Source organism: Rattus norvegicus, chromosome 5, assembly GCF_036323735.1.
Source record: "Rattus norvegicus strain BN/NHsdMcwi chromosome 5, GRCr8, whole genome shotgun sequence".
NCBI lineage: Eukaryota > Metazoa > Chordata > Mammalia > Rodentia > Muridae > Rattus > Rattus norvegicus.
The window spans coordinates 67,734,825-67,757,933 of NC_086023.1; the positions used below are offsets into that span (position 1 = coordinate 67,734,825).

At 44.8% G+C, this 23,109-nt stretch overlaps 1 protein-coding gene across 2 annotated transcripts in view; it reads left to right on the forward strand.

Moving 5' to 3' along the window:
- The window catches only part of Tmeff1 (transmembrane protein with EGF-like and two follistatin-like domains 1), an 85,754-nt gene that overhangs the window by 28,556 nt on the left and 34,089 nt on the right, over positions 1 to 23,109 (forward strand). For both annotated transcript variants that reach the window (NM_023020.2, XM_039110701.2), the window contains exons 4-5: positions 1,191 to 1,217; positions 3,454 to 3,550. In NM_023020.2, the coding sequence (NP_075409.1) occupies positions 1,191 to 1,217; positions 3,454 to 3,550 (124 nt within the window). The remainder of the gene's footprint in view (positions 1 to 1,190; positions 1,218 to 3,453; positions 3,551 to 23,109) is intronic.

The following is a 23,109-nucleotide window of genomic DNA, read 5'->3' on the forward strand; positions in this document are numbered from 1 at the left end:
ACTTAATATGTGTCCAATCAACAGACATGGAATAAAATGGAGAAGAGTTGGTTTCCCTAAGAAAATACGGTCATAAGATTTTACAAATTCAATTCCCGTTCTCCTCTTCCGTTCCTCCAAGCTTCACCTCTTTCCTTTCAGGAGAAAGCCTTATACGACTGCTTAAGTCAGAACTGAATGCAAGTGGATGTAACTTTGCACCCGATGCCTGTGCACTCGTCGATGCCTGCGCTGTCTGCTTTCTGACCCCCCCGCTGTCTCGTGTCTGGGGATTTGACTGTTGCTTGGTGGACTTTGGAGGGAAGGACTGGCATTCAGTATTTCCTTCCATTCTAGAGACTGCTTGAGGAATAGCATTAACTCCCCGGGTCCATGATATCGTCTCCCCTGCAGAGTGTCACCGCCTTCATCTGCCATCTCTGTTTTAGCTTTGACAACTCCATGCTGACAAGTCAGAGTGTCCTGTTTCCACTCTGGGTTATATATTGGTACATTCAGCCCTATACAATACAGTGTTAGGGTTTGGAGTGAGGCTCAGTGGTAGAGTGGTTGTCTAGTATGGACGAGGCCCGGCGCTCCATTTTTCAAAAGTTTGTACGTTAATTACATTTTAGGCTGTTCTCTGTCTGAGATTTATCCTGAACAGATTTCTAGAGGAAGCTAATTTTATCATTTCTATGCATATTCAACCCTGAGGTTCTCCTCACTAAACCTTAGGGATTTTTTTTTTTTAAGTCTTTTGGCCTCTGGTCTGTATCACAGATTTGATTAAGAAGACTTTAGGAGCCAGGCTCAGCCTTTATCTTTCTTCTAGAAGCAGTTTTTGTTCAGCTCCTCTTCAGCCCTAACAAAATTAAAAATCCCTTTTACCTTTTAAACGGGCTCATCATCTCTGTTTAGCCGTTTATAGCATTTTTCTAGTCTTGGTGCACGAGATGTGGGTATTTCCTGGCCCGATGACTTCTGAGATGTGAGAAATGTATTCAGTATACAAGAAAGACTGATGGTTATGTGTCTAGGCTACTTACTCTGTACAGCCTAAAGTAGACATAGGAAAATAAACTTAGCTGTCAGAAATGTGAGAAAAGGAATATATGAGGATGTCACAGGTTCTTTTGATAAGAAGTGTTACTATCTGAAAAGACGGAATTTTCAGTAGAAATGTTTACATTTGTTGTTTTTCTTCTCAGATAACGGCTCTGGATCTGGAGAAGGAGGTGAGTTTCCAATACTTTGCTATTCTGAGAGAGTGCACTCGTACCTCAAGCTTGGAACTCTGTGCAGCTCGGGTTTGGCCTTGAACTCACCTCTGATCTCCTGTCTCAGCCTCCCAAGGGATGGGATTCCGGACGTGGTCCTCCATGTCCAGCACAGATAGCTCTTAATATTTGGGATATTTAACAACTCTGAGATATAATGCAAACACCAGAGGGCTCATTCACTTGAAGTTCCTAGCTCAAGGACTTTTAATGATGTGCAGAGTCCTGGGCTCACCACCACCATCCTGACAGCGAGCCCTGTACCCCTGGCCACCAAGGCCACTTTGGCTTCACGTCACCTCAGACAGCCTTTGCTCGACACTGTTTTCACATAAGGTTTATTGTCAGACTAAAGGGGACCTGTCATAGCTCCTGTTTCTGCTCAGGACTGTCTACACACGTGGTTTTAATCATGAAACAGGACTCTGAAATATCTTTTATTTGCTTCCTTTTTTTTAAAAGTTGTAAGTCATAAGGATTTTTTTTTTAAATAACAAGGTTAAAAAAAAAAACCTAGAGTAAGTCGTGTTTCAGTAAGAGAAAGGCCACAAGACAGCTCTGGTGGAATTAAGAGTTAAATTTAAGCTTTTAAATTTTCTGTTCTAAATTTCATTTCACAGAAAAATGATTTCTGATGTTTAAAGAGTGTCATATTTGGTAATAGCATTGCGGGTCCAGAATGAGGATGACTAATCTGCCTCATGTCTAATGAAGCTGTAAATCTTACTATCTACTCTATGCAAAGTCCTATTTTGAGGTGCCCTGAGGTTATGTTAAAAGACGACTCACTGGGAACACTCAGCCCAAATGTAAACTGCAATTATGATCCTGACCATATGAAACCTTGTGTCAGGCGGCTCCTTCCTCTGCGCTTCGTAGAGTCCCAAACGTTCCTGAGTTGGAAGGGACTTTGAAGGACTGCAGAGAATAGAACATTTATGGGGAGGAATTGAAGGGTGGGAGAAAATGATAAAAGCTACTGAACAATAGGGTTTGATTCGAATGGATGTGTTTAAGCAGGAGCTTTGTAATCATGTGTGAAAGCTAACTTCATGAATTTTAGATCTGAGAGCAAGAAAGGATTTTAAGAGATCATGTGACCTGGTCCCCGTGGTCATTGTTCCATTAGGAACCTCAGATGTTCCCAAGATTTGCCAATACAATACAGTCTTGACTGTTTTGCTGAGAATGTAGGTCGTTCTCGGCCTTCAGGGGAGCATGCGTGAGAAAGGGTAGTGGTTAGCTCACTCATTCTGGATTTTGGGATGGGCCTGAAGTTCTCAGAATTGTTAACTGTTATAATTGTTGCAATCTGTCTGGGTATTCATTTGTGTTTGAGTGCACCCGGGCAGGCCAGGCAGATGGCAAACACTGGGATGGTTAGGTGTTCTGTAGACCTGCCTTTGGAAGAGCTCTTCAGTGAATGGCACCCTGATATGGAATTCTATCACATACCTTGAGGCCAAACTCCTTCTCACAGCTGACCTCCTGGCCTTCTTTGGGAGAGCTGCAAAGATCTACTCTAGTTGAGGACCACACATGCAGGGTGCCCTTCTCTGGGGGCTCTGAGTTCTTTTGCGGACAATCGTATGTGCTCCTTGCATGGCTTGAAAATAGGAGACTCAAAGATTTCTACACCTGAGTATTTTGGGCTATGCTGAGTGAACCAACCCGAGAAGGGGAGCTTGTAAGAGCAGCCATTTCCTTATGCAGAACTTGGAGACAAATATTTCTTTTAACCGTGAGGTTAGTTTTTATGTGTTTAGAAAGTTGGGTGAGGAGCTGGTGTGAAGGGAGGTGACGATATTGTTCTTTCGGGCTGTGTCCCAGCACATCTGTGCCAATCAGCCTCCACAGGCTGGGCGAGGGTAGTCACAGACTGGATGTTCTGCTCATGTTTTATTTTCTCCTCAGTATTCAATGGCAATTCTTTAGAAGCTCACTTATTAAACCCTCTGTATTGTTCCAGCACACACAGCCTAGGGCGTTATTTTGCTAACCTCGCTGTGTCTTGGGATACGATGTTCAGTAGTAGCAGCGGTTGTGGCCTCCAACTCTGAGGACTCTTTAGAAGCGATTACCTCCAGAAGCTTGGGTGCATTTTCCTTCAAAGGAAGACAATGACTCCCGAAGCGGGTCTGGAAAGGATCCATCCCAACTCCTGCTTGAAAGATTCACTTTTCTGTTTAAACAGAGGAGGAAGGCTCAGGAGCCGGGGCTCACAGGAAGCATTCCAAGTGTGGACCGTGCAAGTACAAGGCTGAGTGTGACGAGGATGCGGAAAACGTTGGGTGAGTTGTGGGGAGAGGCGCCGACTGCTTTCTAGGTCACTTCTTGTGATGTCGGAAGAGCTTTCTACCGGAAGGGGGTAGGGATGGACGGAGTTTCTGCGCATGCGTATTTAAAGTTTTAACTGTTGCCATTAGCTAGTCCGACTGACTCCCCTTTTAACTTGATGTTAATACAATAATTGTTTAAATGTTTAGAATAAGAATCCGTTTGCAAATTTTATCCGTTTGCAAAGTTCTATCTGTGTCCTTTAAAATTAATTTTGTGTATATTAATGATTTATTCATCAAAACTTTTGTTTTGAACTGTTCCGTTCCACTCTGCTAGTATCTATAATGAACAACCCCCGGTTTGATGCAAAAACTTAATGCGTTTCCATACACTCAGAAAAATCCAAAAAAATTTCAAAAATGTAGCTGTAGTTACTATTTTATAGAAAGTTATTCTTCTAAATCTCAGCGTTGTAGGGCATGTTGTTTCTCTTCTCTGTGTTCCTCTAACCCCCGGGGTGAGTTTAATGGCCAACAGACTCAATGGGTTTCCTACCCGTCCCTGTAAGAAGTAGGATTTGGGGGCAGTAAGGGGGATGTATAGAGGGAATACCCGTATGGGGAAGGGGGAGGGGAGGGGATGGGGGCTTATGGAAAGGAAACCGGGAAGGGGAATAACATTTGAAATGTAAGTAAACTGGGTTCGGTCCCCAGCTCCGAAAAAAAGAACCAAAAAAAAAAAAAAAAAAAAAAAAAGAAATGTAGGTAAAGAAATATAGCTAATAAAAAATTAAAAAAAAAAAAAAGGATTTGGTAGAGTAGTGACAAGCTGGCATCTGCCAGCAGTCAGGCTGAGTTCTCCTTTCATCAGAACCTTGTTTGCGTATTCCCTGCCTTGTTCTTTCCTTCTCCTATGGTGCTTAATTTGTGCATATTTGATTTTCAAAGCTTTGATACTGACTTGAGGACCTGACAGCTAGACGTCTCTTCATTTCCTCTGTTTCCTCTAGTGCATAGTCAAAAACACTCATTTTATAGAGATTTGTACTGTATTCCTTTTGTATATGTTTTCGTGCCTTCAGATCCTGTTTTATTCTGCGCTTAAATGTTTTTCATCAAAACCGTGTATTAATTAGCATTAATGCCCAAAGTGAGTTTATAAATCAAGGCCATACAATTTTCAATGTGAGCAGCATAGTATTAGCTGCACGGGTGGAATATGATAAGATTAAATGCTTGGCATAAATGGATTTAGGGAAGTGGCTTCAGAATTTTTGTTTGTTTTGTTTTGTTTCGGGAGACAGTTTTTTCACTGTGTAGCCTTGACTGTCCTGGAACTCACTCTGTAGACCTGGCTGGTTTTGAACTCACGGAGCTTGCTTCTGCCACCTGAGAGCTGGGAATAAAGGCATGCGACACAAACCACCTGGAGACTTCATATCTTAGTGTGTTTGTTGTTTTACATGTTGTTTACAGGACTGGCCTGTGTTTATGTCCATTACAGTGATTTGATGGGGGAGAACCTTTTTTCTTTTAATCCAAAGAAGACAATGGTCCATAGGACAAAAAGAAAGATTATGTATTTCCAGAATAGATACTATGCTTCAATGCTACTAATGCTAAGGCATGGTACGACAGCTGTGTGTGTGTGTGTGTGTGTGTGTGTGTGTGTGTGAATTAGTCCCTTAGGACAGTTTTATAATAGTGTTCATAGGCTACATATCTGCCCATGATTGATTGGCTGGGTATATTAGCCGGTTTTTATTCCTTTAACATTTCTCTATTCAGCCCTATTTTATATGTTTCTTGGCTGGCACTTTTCATGTAGAAACCAGGTCTAAGCATAGTGAGTGGGTAGTGACTGGGAGGGGCTTACCTTGGCAGAGGAGAGCATGGACTGCAACGGCTAGCCAAGGCCAGGCAAGGAGATGATGACACAATTAAGAAAACATTGAAGGAGACGATTGGTGCCATGTGTCCAGACAATGATGCTACTGTAGATATGCAGTAAAAGGAAATGTTATTTACAGGATTAGCCTGTGAGCTACTACTGATTGTGGGTGGAACAACGTTGAGTTTTTCTAATTTACTTTTAAATGGGCTTCGATTCCAAGAAAGCTCCCTGTGAAGGTTTTGCAGCTCTAACAACACAGCTCCAGAGAACTCGTGGTACAGAAAACCAAGACTTGCCTAAATACGACATTAGCTAGTAGCCTTGAGTTTTAGAAGAACGTTTTACTTTGGATCATGTGTGAGTATGTCTGTGTTGGCATGAGAGTGGGCGTTCACAGAAGCCATCTACTTTCCCTCAATTATGTACCACTTGATTTATTTTGCGGTCTAGGGAATGGTTCAGCGGGTAAGAATACCCACTAAGCAAGCATAAAGACCAAAGTTTGAATCCCCAGCACCCAGCCAGAAGAGTGGGGCATGGCTGCTTGTTTCTGTAACCATGGGGGAAGAAGACAAGGCAGATCCTAGGAGCTAACTGGCCAGCAGCCTCACAGAAACCAGGCTTCAGGTTCAGCGAGAGACTCCTCCGTCTCAGGGGAATACATACGGTGGAGACTGATAGAGAAATTACCCTCAGGTATGGTGGCACAAACCTTTAATCCCAGCACCTCGGAAGCAGAGACAGCCAGATCTTCCTGAGTTCAAGTCTAACCTGTTCTACTCAGCAAGTTTCAGGCCATGGAAGGCTACATACATATTGAGTTCCTGTCTCAAACAAAACCAACCAACCAACCACCATCTATCCAACCAATCAATGAAATAAAACCAACCCCTCCCCCCAAAAAAAGAATGAAAATACCCTGGGGGTGGAGAGAAGGCTTAGAGGTTAAGAGCACTGACTGCTCTTCTAGAGGCCCTGAGTTCAAATCTCAGCAACCACATGGTGGCTCATATCCATCTGTAATGGGATCTGATGCCCTCTCCTGGTGTGTCTGAAGATGGCTACAGTGTATGCATATACATAAAATAAATAAAATGAATAAATCTTTAAACAAAAAAAGAAAATACCCTACCTCATCTTCTGGCTTCTGTAGGCATGCACATGTGCACACATACGCCATCCACATACAAATTATTGCCTACATGTAATTGCACATGTCTAGGTGGTATAAAGTGTGCTGCTTCCGTATGTATGTGCACTGGGTAATCAGCACGTCTATCACCTTGTCTTTTCCTTATGTTAAGAGCCTGGGTTTCCCACTTGTCCTTTTATAAAATGAATAAGAAGTTAATTGAGATGATAGTGGCCCTGGTGTGCTCCAGAGCTCTAGTACAGGGCTTAGAGATGGGGCAGTGCAGACAGTAGCCATTAGATTGTCTGCTGACAGTTTTCCAGGCAGGGTCTCTCTATGTTGCCCAGCTTGGCCTCCCATGAACTCTCTGATTCAGTCTAAGTACTGGGATCATAACCTGTCATGCCCGGCTGCTTCCGAGAGCAGTGGCTTTGCAGACTTGTTGTTATACAGTCCCGTTTGGCTTTAGAAATCCCATCTCCCCCTGCTGCAGCCTCCAGAATGCTAGGATTCATGTGCCTTTGTGCTCGGAGCTTTCAGGTTGTTGTAAAACTCTACTCCACTGCAGAAGTTCAGGGATAGGGAGATTCTCGTGGTTAGAGCACTTGCTCTTGCAGAGCTGGGTTTCGCCCACATGGTGTCTTACACACGTAATTCTAGTTCCAGGGGATCCAGTGCCTTCTTATCTCTGTGGGTAACAGGCACAGCTGAGGTAAACACACATATCTGCCAGCAAAACACCCATACACATAAAACAAACAAATTTAAAGGTAAAAAAGAAATACGTTGGCATTGTTCACTAACATTCCTTACCCATTTACACTGTACTTAGATATCTCGAGTAGGGTTCTGTGGAACCCTTTACTAAGTGCAATGCATTTAAAACTATTTCTAGTATTTTCCAATCTTGTTTTCTTAAAAAAAATGTTGAGGGGCTGGGGATTTAGCTCAGTGGTAGAGCGCTTACCTAGGAAGCGCAAGGCCCTGGGTTCGGTCCCCAGCTCCGAAAAAAAGAACAACAAAAAAAAATGTTGGTGGTTGTGGTGGTTTAAGTGAGAATGGCCATCATAGACTCATGTGTTTGAATGCTTGGTCCCCAGTTGGTAGAATTATTTGGGAAGGATTAGAGGTGTGGCCTTGTTGGAGGAGGTGTGTTATGGGGGGCAGCATTTGAGGGTTCAAAAAGCCCACGGCATTCCTCATGATTGTGTGGCATGATCTAAGTTCTCAGCTACCGCTCCGGCGCCATGCCTGCCTGCCTGATGCCATGCTTCCCACCATGATGGTTACGAACTCTAACCCTCTGGAACTGTAACACTAAATTAAACACTTTCATTTGTAAGTTGCTTGGTCATGGTGTAGAAAATAACTTAAGGTAGTGTTGTGAAGGTTAACCTGATAAGGTCTAGAATCATGCAGGAGCCAAACATCTGGGCGCATCTGTGAAGGAGTTTCTAGACTGAATTAACTGAGGTGGGATGCCACACCTTACACGCAGTGGAGACGCCTTTCTATGGGCTGGATAGAGCTGAGCACCAGCAGTGCTCTCTCCCCACTTCCTGACATAGGATGCTGCGTGACCAGACAGCGGCCTCAAGCCAGCACAGCCAGGCCTTTCCCACCAGGATGGTCTGCACAATTAACTGTGATGCAAATACTCCTATCGGTTGCTTAATTACTGTTTGATTGCTGGGAAGAGACACCAGGATGAAGGCAATGTAAAGACTAAAACATCCAATTGGAGGTTTGGGTATAGTTTCAGAGGGTTGGTCCATGACCATTATGGTGGGGAGGGTGGCATCAGGCAGTCGGGCAAACTTGAGCAGTCGCTGAAGCTTACATCCTGATCCTCAAGAAGAGGCAGATGCTGGTGTGGGGGTTTGCTTTGGGGGGCAGGGGTGGGAGAGAGAGAGACAGAGACAGAGACAGAGATAGAGACAGTCTGACAGACAGACAGACAGACACTGGGCCTGGCTTCCAAAGCCCACCCCCTGATGAACACCTCCTGGTCCTTCCTAAACAATTCACCAACTGGGGACCAAACATTCAAATATATGAGCCATTTAAATTCTAACCACCATAGCCTCCTGGTCTACTTTGCTTTTCTCAGGCATTTTGCCCTAGCCAGTAGCAAAGGAAGGGGTACCATAGTGACCCACAAATTGACTTCATAATCCACTCCTTCTATGACTTACGGTTTGAAAGATAATGTTCTCAAACAACTATCATAGCCATATATCTCACATAGTTTTAGATATGGGTAGCCATTAAGATGTTTTATCTTTCTCATTTCGTCATATCTTTCATGCTGCACAATCCATCTAGCTTCTCACACTTAAGGTTCTTTCTATTGTTAATCGATACATTAAAAAAAAAAGAAAGAAAGAAAAACCCAGGACTTCAGAAGAAGAAATAGTGGCACCATGGAAATTAATTTTGTTAAGAGAAAGAGCTGTAATTTTCAAACTTCAGCTGCTTAAATGAAAATGTAATTAATTACACCTTATAAATCTCTCTGTCCTTTTACATCTCCTTCCTTTAAAGATTTGGGTTTTTTTTCTCATGTGTGTGTGTGTGTGTGTGTGTGTGTGTGTGTGTGTGTGGCACCTTCTGAGGCCATAAGATGGTATTGGATCCCCTATTGGATCCCCTAGAGCTGCAGGCTGCAGGCTGCAGGCTGCAGGCCCGGATAGTTGGGAGCTGCCCGACGTAGGTGCTGGGAATTAGACTCTGGTCCTCCTGACAGCGTCCAGCACTCTTAGCCACGGGGTCCTTCATTCCAGCCATGCCCCCTTCCTCTTTAAAGTCTGTTTGCATGTCGGATGTGTGCATGCCATAACCTGTGTGGAGGTGAGAGAGAGGATAGATTTAGGTGTTAGTCCTCCCTGTTCACTTTGCTTGAGACAGAGGTTTCTCTGCTTGTTTGCTTTTCTGCTGCTGCACGTGCTGGCTGCCTGGCCTAGATGTCTTCCATCTTTCCTGCTCATCTCCTCATGGAGCACAGGGATTACTGACCTGGTCTACGGTGCTTTGCTTTCTGAGGGTTCCATGGATTTGAACTCACGCTTGCTTGGAAAGCACTTTACTCACTGAGCTCCACCCAACCCCCACCCCCAGCCTCCTTTCTTCCCTTCTAAGGCCAGGTCTTCCCAGTTAGTTTAGCCTAGCTTTGAACCTCCCATCCTCCAGCTTCAGCCTCCCTGGTGCTAGGGTTATAGGCATGTCCCATCATGACCGACTTTCCCAGCTTTATTTATTTATTTATTTATTTATTTATTTATTTATTTTTGGTTCTTTTTTTCAGAGCTGGGGACCGAACCCAGGGCCTTGCGCTTCCTAGGCAAGCGCTCTACCACTGAGCTAAATCCCCAACCTCCTTTCCCTGCTTTCTTGAGGAGAGTATGTACATTTTGGCATATTCTTGACGTTTTCTTACCTAATTTTTCTACTGGCTTTTCAAGCAGTTGTCAGGAGGGCAGGGAAGTGCTGTGCTGATTTTCCAGGGGAGTATGAGCTCAGAAGCCTGGAGAGGCTTGCTGTTAACAGGCTTTTTTTTTTTTTGGACAAGGAATTTATCCTTTGTGCTGTGTGAGAGTTCTGGTGTAGCATTTTTTTCTGTTACACTTGAGTCTCCACTCTGCTTTGTAGTTTGGATTCTTGTGTTTGTTTGTAAAGTGAGTTTTCTGGGATAGGAAGATAGGTCAGTTGGTAAAGTACTTGATGTGTTACTGTGTGGACCTGAGTTTGATCCCAACACTTAGGTGAAAATCCAGCTAGGATGGTGTGTATTTATAAACCTAGCCCTGGAGAGGTAGACACACACAGGTCCCTGGCCCAACTGGTTAGCCATTGTAGACTAATCGTGACCTCCAATTCCCAGGAAGCAACTGTCTCAAAAAACAAGGTGATGGCACCTGAGGAACAACACGGAAGCTGACCTTTAACTTCCACATGAACATGTATACATGTGTATGTGTACCTGTGAAAACACACACACACACACACACACACACACACACACACACACACACACACACACACTCTTCTGGCTCTTGGGATAGCTCAGTGTTAAAGTGCTTGTCTAAACCCACGGTTTGATTTCCTGAAGTTCAAGTCATTCTCAGTTACACAGTGAATATGAGGCCAGCCTGGGTAGTAATATGAGACTGTCTTAAAAAACGGTCAATCAACATGCTCCGCTATGTTCATAGCAGCCTTATTTATAATAGCCAGAAGCTGGAAAGAACTCAGATGCCCTTCAACAGAGGAATGGATACAGAAAATGTGGTACATCTACACAATGGAATATTACTCAGCTATCAAAAACAACGACTTTATGAAATTCATAGGCAAATGGAGGGAACTGGAAAATATCATCCTGAGTGAGGTAACCCAATCACAGAAAAACACACATGGTATGCACTCATTGATAAGTGGCTATTAGCCCAAATGCTTGAATTACCCTAGATGCCTAGAACACATGAAACTCAAGACGGATGATCAAAATGTGAATGCTTCACTCCTTCTTTAAAAGGGGGAACAAGAATACCCTTGGCAGGGAATAGGGAGGCAAAGTTTAGAACAGAGACTGAAGGAACACCCATTCAGAGCCTGCCCCACATGTAGCCCATACATATACAACCACCCAATTAGACAAGATGGATGAAGCAAAGAAGTGCAGACTGACAGGAGCCGGATGTAGATCTTTCCTGAGAGACACAGCCAGAATACGGCAAATACAGAGGCGAATGCCATCATTAAACCACTGAACTGAGAACAGGACCCCCGTTGAAGGAATCAGAGAAAGGACTAGAAGAGCTTGAAGGGGCTCGAGACCCCATATGAACAACAATGTCAAGCAACCAGAGCTTCCAGGGACTAAGCCACTACCCAAAGACTATACATGGACTGACCCTGGGCTCCAACCACATAGGTAGCAATGAATATCCTAGTAAGATCATCAGTGTAAGGGGAAGCCCTGGGTCCTGCCAAGACTGAACCCCAGTGAACAGGATTGTTGGGGGGAGGGTAATGGGGGGAGGATGGGGAGTGGAACACCCATATAGAAGGGGAGGGGGAGGGGTTAGGGATGTTGGCCGGGAAACTGGGAAAGGGAATGACAATTGAAATGTAAATAAATACTCAAGTTAATAAAGATAAAAAAAAACAAAAAAACCAAAAAAAGGTCAATCAACCAACCCACCCACCCACCCACTCACTCATTCACCCACCAAACAACCCAACCAACCAAGCCACCCAACCCAACCCAAAAAGCAAAACAAAGCTCTCTTCTCTTTTGTCAGGTTGGTAGCTGCTGTTTGTGGGCATTGGCAGTGGGCCTGTCAGTGAACTTGACTGAGGTTTGCCTTTCTGCCTCCTCCAACAGGGAACAGAAGAGTCTGCAAGCAGCATCTCGCTTAGGAATAACTTAAATGAGCTTACACTTTTCCTACTCAGAAGTGGCTGCGATCTCTGTCACCTCCCTTCTTTCTCGCCTCAGCCTCAGCAATTAAGAACACTTCCTGCGCTTGCACTGGACACCAGTCAGTCCTCAGCACCCATGTCGGGTGGTTCACACTACCTGTAACTCTAGCTTTAGAAGGTCTTTAGAAGACCTAGAGGTCTTCTGGCATCTGCCGGCGTCTGCACTTACATGCAGGCACACACACACACACACACACACACACACACACACACACACACACACACACAAGTACTCACAATTTAAAAATAGGAAGAGTCCAATTAAATGACTTCTGAGCTACTGTCCCTTCTTCCTGAGGCAGACTGTGTTATTCCTCGGGTGCTCTGAGCTTTGCATGGGCTTTAGTGGCTGCATTCTCAGTCCTTGCCTTTTGAATTTATATCTGGGTGTATGTAGGGAGGTTCAAACCCAGCAGCTCCCTTCCTGGTGAGGTTTCGGTACCCCAGTGTGAGGGCTGTGAGGTACAGGGACTCCTTGGATGGCCTCTTCAGTCCTCAGCCGTATGAACAGCATGCCCTTTCCATTGAGGCTTATTTCTAAAGTGTGCGTTCTTGCTATTACTCTCCTGCCCATCTCCCTTTCCTCAAGGGCATCTCTAACTCGTCCAAGGCTTTAGTAATGGCCACAGGTCGGCTCCTAGTCATTTTCCTGAGCAGCGTAGCTACTAATGATAGGATCCTTCCCCGTGCTGCCTTTATGCACCTGACCCCATCCCTGCCTAGGAATGGTCCGAGGCACCTGTACGCCCCCCAGGCACGGAGCCAATACAGGTGAGATGCAAAAGTCTACAAATGGTTCTCTTCGAGCTTCCTGTGCTGTGGGGGGGAGTTTCTAGGGCAATGTCTGACTGACTCCCTTCTAGGCACAACAAAGTCTTTGTTTGCATTGCAAGAAGAGAGCAATGCTATGGTTATGCATTGCTGTTGCAGTAAAAAAGAGAAAGGTGCGACCGATTCCCATGCCTTCTGCTCTTTCTCTCCCGGGCTCCCTCTGACCCTGGCAGTCCGAGAGCCACTCACTCACAGTTCCTTTGGCAGGTTGCTACCACGCCAGGCATACACATCCCAATCCCGTGGCGAGCTTGGAGCTTCCCGCCACCCATGGGGCCACATGGCATCTGTGGGATATTTTCATCTCAGTCAACAAAGCGTCTCACCAGCTAATCTCCATCCCATCTCTTACTACTCGCTGAGCCCGGCAGCAATCTCTTACCCATCTCGTTCCCAAGGCGGGTCGCTGCCACACCCGTTTCATACAGAGACCGCCTATCTCGCGGCTCTCTCACTGTGGACTCTGCTCACATTTCCAGCATCCACCTCCTGGTCGCAGCAGCCGCTACCCTCTCGTAACTCTCTGCTGCTGCTCTGTTTACAATCCCAATATCTGCCCCCTAATAGTTATGTATAAACTCCCAACAATCTGTTAGAATCAAGACTCAACAAACTGCAACCCGACAATCAGATTTATATGTTAAATTCTCAATCCACAATGCATCCACACAATAAACTGACAACCAGTTGATAAGGATGTAAACCGCCCACCTAGATAAGATAAATTTGCCTACAGAAATCCATCCCAACTACCTTGGCAATTCAAGACCACCCGGATCTGGGTCATCTTTTTCCGTCTCTATCTTGATTCTCTTTCCTTCTCCTTTCCTCCTGCCTTACAAAAGCTTTGTCCCCTCCTTATTTTTTTCTTTTTACTGTCCAATCATGGCCTTGATCTAACTTGTGCCAGCCCTTGCCTGCATATAGACATCAACCTATACTTCACCCTTTCTGTCTAAATAAAAAAAAACAAAACTTTTCTCTCAAATGTAAGCTGAGCACAACTATTACCATTCTGTAATTTATAAAGTATACAATACACTTAACACCTAGTCCAACATTTTATCAGTTAAACAGAACATTTAGTTATCCATTCCTGCTTAAGAAAGGCTTAAAATCCATGTTATGTCCTGGCTAGCTGGTGTACTATCTGATAACTATCCAATTAAATATGTCTTCTCAAACTTAGCCTCAGCAGGCCATGAAGCTATAACTAGTTTCAGCCACGTCAGAAATCAGAGAATGACCAATATATCTGTAAATACAGGAAGCCTAACATGGCTTCCCGAACTAAGACAGGTTGAAGAGATAAATTTCTGCTTGCACAGCCCCATTAGCAACGCATGAGAGCAAGTCTTCAGCCTCTGGCCTAGGATCACCTGACAGACTTTTGATATGTAGACTTAGGAAGGGCTGGTTATTCTGGCCGGCAGACATTACCAGTCAACTGTTTTGCAAAGTGTCCTTTTTTGGACAGTATTTTGTCTGTAGATGAATAGAGGCAGTTCTTGCCTCGTGGCTGTCTCGCCATAATACAGCACCTCACCTGGAGGTGAAGATGTTCAATTCCTTCTTTGCATCCACCAGAGGGGAGCTGTTAGGAGCAGACATGCCTCAACCAAAGATAAATGACATTAAATGTCATATTTTGTGGATTTCTGACGCTTTTGAAAACCACCTATCTATATAAAGCAATGTGGACTGTTGTCTGTTAACTACTCTCAGGTATTATGAGAGAATACTTTGAGAACATCCTAGCCGTAGACTACGAGCCACAGATTTGTTATTTGACCCTTAATTCCTGTGCTTAATCATCTCAGATTAGTTTGCAATGGCATTAATGGAAGGACTAGGTCCAAACCTTGTACTTTTAAATTTTTTGTAACAATAGAGGAAATTTACGCCAATGAAAATCTTAACTTGTATCAAATAAATTCTGTACCAGTGTAAAGGTTACATATTTAGCTTAGTAACAAATACAAGGATTTTTTTTTACCAAATGAGATTATGGCTATACAATCAATTCTAGCAAATTCTCCTCCCTGTTAAATTATGACCATCTCTAAATTCTCTAGAAAGACAACCTTAGAACAACCACTTTTAGCCTCCCAAAAGTTTAGGGAATTGGGGTGACAACTCTTCAATAACTTCTTCAAGCTGTACATGGTCCTTGAGATATCCCTGGGTGGAGTAGAGGGTAGGGAAAATGGGGGAGTTGTTGTAGCCTCTGTCTTGACTGGACCCGGCTGAAAGTTCTTGAAGTCAGGAATCCAAGCAGGCCAGTTCAGCATTCTGACGATGAGCTTCACCAAGCTGCACATCATCTGCAATATGTAAATCTCAAAACAGAATGTTAGTATCAAGATATCTCTGGGTCGGGGCTGGGGATTTAGCTCAGTGGTAGAGCGCTTACCTAGGAAGCGCAAGGCCCTGGGTTCGGTCCCCAGCTCCGAAAAAAAAGAACCAAAAAAAAAAAAAAAAAGATATCTCTGGGTCATCTTTTTCCGTCTCTATCTCGAGTCTCTTTCCTTCTCCTTCTCTCCCGCCTTACAAAAGCTTTGTCCTTGCCTTATGTTTTTACTGTCCAGTCATGGCCTTGACCTAACTTGTGTCAGCCCTCATCTTCATATAGACATCAACTTACACATTGCCTTTCTTTCTGAAAGCTTTGTGTTTCTCATATTTTTTTTCGGCTTTGTTTCCTCACAGAGATGATGGCGATGACTGTCATTTGGCATTGCCTGGTTGTGGACACTCAGAATAAGAGACTTAAAAATAATTTAGGAGACTCACAAGGCCCCACAGCTGGCTGAGGGACTATTGGCAGTTACTGGCTACTGGGGAAGAGGGCGTGTATTTTCCTCAGGGGTGTAGCTTTTGGTAAGTTGCCCATGATCCAGAAGTAACCCCACACCCACGCTCCTGCAAGCAACCCTAATTGCATTCCTGGGGGTCATTGAGAGAAAGACAAGTGGCTGGAGAGATGGCTCAGCTGTTAAGGGCTAGGCTCACATCCGAAAATATAAGAAAGAGTAGGAGGGGGACTTCCTTAGAAGAAGGGCTCTAGAGAGAATGAGAGGGCAAGGAAGAGAGGTAGGGGACAAATAAGATGGAAATACTTTGTGTCCATGTATGAAATTGTCTGTCAGATGATAAAAATAAAATCCAGTTTAATGAATTCCTACTGTGGTCCCTTAGACTAGTACAGAAAAATAATTTTAAGTTCTTTCTCTGCTGGTAATAGAAAATAAATACTATTCAGTTGGATTTTATGTGAAGTGTAATCTAGATGTTAGCAAAGACAGGTTCTTTTCTAGAAATAACTTCTGAGGGTTTCCAGTAAAGGCTCCCCTCGGTAGATTTGTCTTTAAGGCACAGGCCTTCATCTCTCTACATCCTCTCGTCTGGTTATAGTGTCTCGGGACACTTTTCTTGCCTCGTTTTTCCCGTGCTCCCTTTGTCTGGAGTCCCATACTTGTTTATCGATTTTAACCCATTCCGTCCAGATGGAGATGAGGTGTGACTAGTAGAATGTCACCACCTCTTCTTGGAAGCATTTCCTGTGGTCTCTATGAGTTCTTTCTTGGTCTTTAAGAACAACATCTGTGTGACATTGTGTTTATCTTATGCGGCCACTGGCGGGTTGTAAAGTCCCGAGGACTTTGCTGTAAGATTATTGCTGGATTCGTTTGGAACTTACAGTTTCAGTGGTTTAGGCCATAGCCATTGTGGTAGGTGGCAGGGCAACAGACAGGCATGGTGCTGGAGCAGAAGCTCACAACGTGAGACACAACCATAAGGCAGAGAGAGGGGGAGAGGGGGAGGGAGGGGAGGAGGGAGAAAGAGGGAGGGAGGAAGGGCAAGAGAGTGAGAGCACCTGAATTAATTTGGAAAGGGGAATGGTGTGGGGCTTTTGAAACCTCAAAGCCCAACCCCTGTGATGCATCTCCTCCAACAAGGCCACACCTTCTAATTCCTCCCAAACAATTCCACCAAATGGGGACCAAGCATTCATATATGATCCTATGGTGGCCATTCTCATTCAAACCCCACCACAAGTGTGTGTGTGTGTGTGTGTGTGTGTGTGTGTGTGTGTGTGTGCTCTTCCTGTGGTCCCTCATTGTTAGGTTAACAGCACTCTGTGGGTTGGATCCATTATTCACTTAGAGCTACCTGGGGGGATTTAATGTATTGAACTTGTGACAGGCTTGATTAGGTGTTTGTTAAATCTAAATAAACTCACCAGCATTAGTTTAAGTCAGTGTTTTCCTAACTGCTAAGTAAACTATCGAGATGAAATGGTGCTTTCCGTGCAGAGTTAGAAGAAAGACCGGAGAGGGTTAGATACATTTGAATGATAGCACAATGGTGCCTTTCAAGTACTCGTACCATTTGAAATATTTCAAAGGGCTCTGTCAGTGGTGTTAGGAGGTATTGTTCCAGTTTTAAAGACTGGAAGCTGCAATTTACCAAAATCATAGCCCTAAATCATAGAAGTCATTTTATTTAGTCATTTATTTACTTACGTATGCATGCATTCATGCCTTTGAAATTCACAGTGTTAAGGATTGGAAGGCTTGGAGAGGCTGTGCAGGGGAAGGTCTCTCCCCCACCCGTGTTCCCAGTCACTCAGTTGTCTTCAATCATTGTGATCGGTTTTGTTTACTCTTCCAGGGGTGTTTCATGCATGTCCAAGCAGAAACATAGACACATCCATTTTCTTTTATAAAGCCGTCGCAGCACAGGCTGTACGTTACTTAGAATTTTTATTGTAACATCTATATTATATCCAGAAGTGTTTAATGCACACGTGTGATTTAGGGAACTGCTGTGTACCTGGCTATAAAATAAAATGTTGCCAACTCTGCAGTATCAGCTTCACCAGGGAATGAAAGGGCGGTCGTGTTACTGGTAAAGCAGGTAGAACAAGAACCCCCAAGAGCCTCTCAGCCAGAAGCTGGGTTTTAGCTCTGTGGAGTTTTCGACATTGCCTCTTACGACATTAAAGAAACTGGAGATGTTGAAGCTCTCTGGGATATCTGACAGGATTCGCTTTTTAAAAAGATTTGCTTATTTTGCTTGACGTGTTTAAGTGTTTGCCTGCCTATGTGTATGTGCACCATGTGTGTGCCTCATGCCAGTGGAGGACAGAAAAGTGTTGTGGTAAAAAAGAAAAGCGGTGCGGGCTCTCTCTCTAACCTGGGCAGTCTGCGAGCCGTTCCAGCGAGGCACCCTGCCACACTTACTTTCTCTCACACTTCCCTTGGCGGGTTGTTACCATGCCAGGCACACACATCCCAATTCCATGGCGGGCTTGGTGCGTCCAGCCACCGCACCGCACCCTCTCTTGAACTCAAGTTGTCGCATGAAAGACTACACAACGCAATAACCTCTGATCCAATTGATGAGATATAATTTGCCCATCCAGACGGCACCAAATCTGTACACACCCTTCCCTTAAACAGATTCATGTCAACCTGTGTTTATGTGAAGAGAAGAATCTTAACATCTGCTGCCATGTCCTTCCAGTGTCTTCCTCTGTTTCCTCCTCCCTCCCTTCTCGTCCAATGACAGGCCTCGTTTTATCTTGTCTGCCTTCACCTGCATGATGGCATCAACCTACAGAAAAGGCCACCAGATTCTCTGGGACTAGAATTATAAACGATTGCAAGGCACCATGTAGGCAATGGTACTCAAATCCAGATCCTCTAAAAGAACGGCTAGTGCACCTAAGTATGAGTCATTTCTCTAGACTCTCTGACAGGATTCTAATATGTGGGCGAATAGCATATGTGTATACATATATAGCATATATATATACACATATGAATACATATATACATAGAACATATATATGTGTGTGTAATACACACACACACACACACACACACACACACACACACACACACACACACACACCACTGTGCATATGTGGAGATCAGAGGACAAATTCAAGGCGTTTGTTGGTTCTTTTCATTATGTGAGTCCTTGGAATTGAACTAGGGTCCTCAGGTTTGTCGTCGTGTGCTTGGGTGTTGGGTTAGGGTTAGGGTTAGGGTTTAGGGTTAGGGTTAGGGTTAGGGTTAGGGTTAGGGTTAGGGTTAGGGAACTGGAGTTAAAGATAGTTGTAATCCGCCATGTAGGTGATACGACCAAACCTGGGTTCTCTAAAAGAACAGCAAGTGCTCTTAACTCGGTTAGTTCTGTTATTTATATATGTGTGTCTGTATGTCCACCCGCAGAGGGTTCCTGGAGCTGGGCTCACGAGCTTGTTGTGACCTGCTCGAGGTGGGTGCTGGGAACCAGACTCTTGTCCCATGGAAGAACAGCAAGCATTCTGCAAGGCCGAGCCTTTTCTCTAGCCCCCAATTGGCTTTGTTTTCTTTAGTTCTTCCATTGTCATTCTCTGTTCAGCCTGTTTTCCTGACCTGAGTCTTTTCAAAGAAGCAGTGTTTGGCTTAAGTGATCTTTTTTAAAAATTTATTTTATTTTTTAGGATTTATTTATCTTTGCCTTTTATTTCTTCAGTATGCCCCCCACCCCGCCCGTTCCTTCCCTTTCTTTCCCCTCCATCCTCTTCACATTTTAAAGGGAGGTTTAATACTCTTTAAAGTCTACCAAAAGGAAATTACAATGCAGGAAGATGAGGTAAAATGACCCTACTCAGCATGGTAAATATTCAGAATACACAGAGGCCGAGGTGGAGACTAAAAGTCAGAAAGAGACAGAAGATGTCTGCTTAGAGAATGACAGCAGAAGTATGTCAGAATTCTCTTACCAGTCTGAGTGAGTGCGGTCTAGGTAACCCTTTGGATAAATGACTTGGATGCCCCTCCTTTAATCAGAATGAGCTCACGTGCAGCTGTCAGAGAGACACTTACAGGTAAACACATTCTCTTTGAAGAGGCCCTGGCTCCAACACTCGGACTGTCCACTTCTGAAAGTGGTCGTTCTGGATCTCCCTGTATCACCTGTCAGCACCTCCTTTTCTGCCTGAGTGTAGGATGCCCATGCGAGGTTTTCCCGATACTCGCCACAGCTGGACCCTGGGCAATGCTTGAAGATTCTTATGCTGGCCAGGGCCTCCGCATACTACTGAGCTTCCTAATTGAGCTTACACAGCTTCAGAGGAGAAACACTGTGCTGAACATGGTACCCATTGTGAGCCTTCAGGACCTCATTGTTAACCTGGTTGGAAGCTGACTTGCTCATGGCTGGCAGTGTGCAGTCTTCAGCTTGTGGTCTTTTTTTTTTTTTTTTTTTTTTTGAGTGTGCATGTGTGCTTGCGTGTGGTCCGTGTGTGCGTGTGTGCGTGTGCGTGTGTGTGCACATGTGTGTATGTGTGTAATCACCAGCATGTGTGTAGGCCAGAGAAGGACATTGGAGTGACTTCATTTTTAATTCTCCACTTTATTCTCTTGAGTCTAGGGTCTTTCACTGTATCTGGACTTTTTCCTATTTTGGCCAAAATGGTCAGCAAGCCTTGGTAATTCCCCTCTTGCCAGTGGTAGGGTCCCAGATGTTCAAGGCTAGTCCATGGTTCCTGGATTTTTTAAATTCAGGCCCTCATCCTTGGGTAGCAAGTATCCTTACCCATCAAGCCATTTTCCCAGTCCCAACTTTTTTTTTAATAAAGATTTACTTATTTGATGTATGTGAGTTCAGTGTCACTGTCTTCGGACACACCAGAAGGGGGCATCAGATTCCATTACAGATGGTTGTGAGCCGCCATGTTGTTGCTGGGAATTGAACTCAGGACCTCTAGAAGAGCACTGACTGATCCATCTCTCCAGCTTCCTGACTGTTTTAAAAGCCAGGGTGGGGAATTAGTTTATGAAAATTTAAGTGACAATGCTACAATCTCGGCAAAGTCAAACTGTGTTGACCTCCTGCACACTGCTGGTGACAGTGGAGAGAGTTACAGCTCCGGGTGAGAATTTAGCGTGACGTTTGAAGGAAGATTGTACAGAGACCGACGCCACGCTGTCACCGAGCGTCTCCTAACCACTGCCTAAAATACCCTAAGGAAACTAACCTGCGAGGGAAGTGATCGTACACAAGGTTGTTCTTAACACATTACACAGAAAATGACCTCCCTGCCCCTCAGCAGAGCAGTAAATAAACTGCAGTATATTTATGCTGGCTAGCTTTACGTCAACTCCACATAAGCTAGAGTTATCTGAGAGGAGGAAGCCTCAGTTGAGAAAATGCCTCCATAATATTGGTCTATAGACAAGTCTCTGGCATATTTTTTCTTTTATTCTTTAATCTTTTTTTACAGTCCAGTCCCCCTCCCAGTCCACCTTCTGACTGTTCGTCATGCTGTACCCCACTTTCTCTAAGAGGATGTCACCACCCCCATCCCCCAGCCCACCAGACCCCCCGGGGTCTCAAGTCTGTTGAGGGTTAGGTGCATCTTTAACTAAGTCCTCTGCTGTGTATGTGTCGGGGGCCTCGTTCCAGCTGGTGTGTGGTGCCTTGTTGGTGGCTCAGTGTCTGGGAGATCTCGGGAGCCCAGGTAGGTCGAGACTGCTGGTCTTCCTATAAGGTCGCCTTTCTCCTCAGCTTCTTCCAGCTTTTCCCTGATTCAACCACAGGAGTCACCAGCTTCTGCCAATTGGTTGAGTGTAAGTATTTCCATCTGTCTCAGTCAGCTGCTTGTTGGCCCTCTCGAAGGGCAGCCATGCTAGGCTCCTGTCTGTAAGCACACTGTAGCATCAGTAATAGTGTCGGGCCTTGGAGCCTCCCCTTGAGCAGGATCCCAATTTAGACCAGTCACTGGACCTCCCATCCCTCGGTGTCTTCTCCACTTTTCACCCTGCAGTTCTTTTAGACAGGAACAATTCAGAGTTTTTGACTGTGGGATGGCAACCCTATCCCTCCACTTGATGCCCAGTCTTTCTACCGGAGGTTGGTTCTACAAGTTCCTTCTCCCCACCGTATGGCATTTCATCTAAGGTCCCTCGCTTTGAGTCCTGAGAGTCTCTCACCTCCCAGGTCTCTGGTACATTGTAGAGGGTCCCCCCACCTCCCTCCTGAGATTGCCTGTTTCCATTCTTTCTGCTGGTCTTCAGGGTCTCCCCCCCCCATCCCTAATACCTGATCGTATTCCCTTCTTCCTCGCCCTGTCCCCTTTCCCACCCAGGGACTTAAAAAATAATTTACTTAAATTATTAAATTATTAAATTAACTGAAGTTATAGACAGTTAGGAGCTGCCATGTGGGTGCTGGGAATTGAACCCAGGTCCTCTGGAAGAACAGCCAGTGAGCCATCTTAACTGCTGAGCTATCTCTCCACCCTCCACCCTCCCCAAGACTTATTTTTTATAACAGTGATTTTCTTTACGTCTTTTATTTTATGACTCAGGAAAATGCACCGAGGTGGGGACAGGGGTGTGTCTGAGAGCAATGGGCGGCAGTTTAGTGGAAAGACTTTTCTTTTCAATTGGATATTTTATTTCTTTACATTTCAAATGTTATCCCTTTTCCTAGTTTCCCCTCTGGAAACCCCCTATCCCATCCTCCCCCTGCTTCTATGAACGTGCTCCCCCACCCACCACTTTCACCTCCCTACCCTGGCACTTCCCTACACTGGGGCATGGAACCTTCACAGGACCAATGGCCTCTCCTCCCATTGTTGCCTGACAAGGCCATCCTCTGCTACATAAGCGGCTGGAGCCATGGGTCCCTCCATGTGTACTCTTTGGTTGGTGGTTTAGTCAGTGGGAGCTCTGGGGAGTCTGGCTGGTTGACATTGTTGTTCTTCCTATGGGGTTGCAAACCCCTTCAGCTCCTTCACTTCTTTTTAATGTGACCATGCCACAATGCCTGTGTTTAAAATTCACTTCAGGAGACAAATGAGTAGAGAAAAACGTCACCTCACATGCCCCTCCGTGGGCTTTAAAGTGTCTTACTTTTCGTTTCCTTTTGACATTTGTCGTCTTCGTCAGGATTAAATGATGTGACTGGTGTCCTGACCCAATGAGTGCAGTCGATGTTGACAGATGCTTTGACTTTGGAGTTTCTCACTCACAAGCCATTCTCATGCCTCACCTTCCAGCCGGTGGGCATCGTGCCCTCCACTCCCGTTGGCAGTCTGGGAACATCTGTAGTTGCTGTAATCGGCTGTGTCTGTGGCCTTTGCAGTCTATATTCTCTTCTGCTCACCGCTCCGCTGGGCTGGCCTTTACTAAGATGCTAATTTTGTCTCAGTTCTTCAGACGACATAGA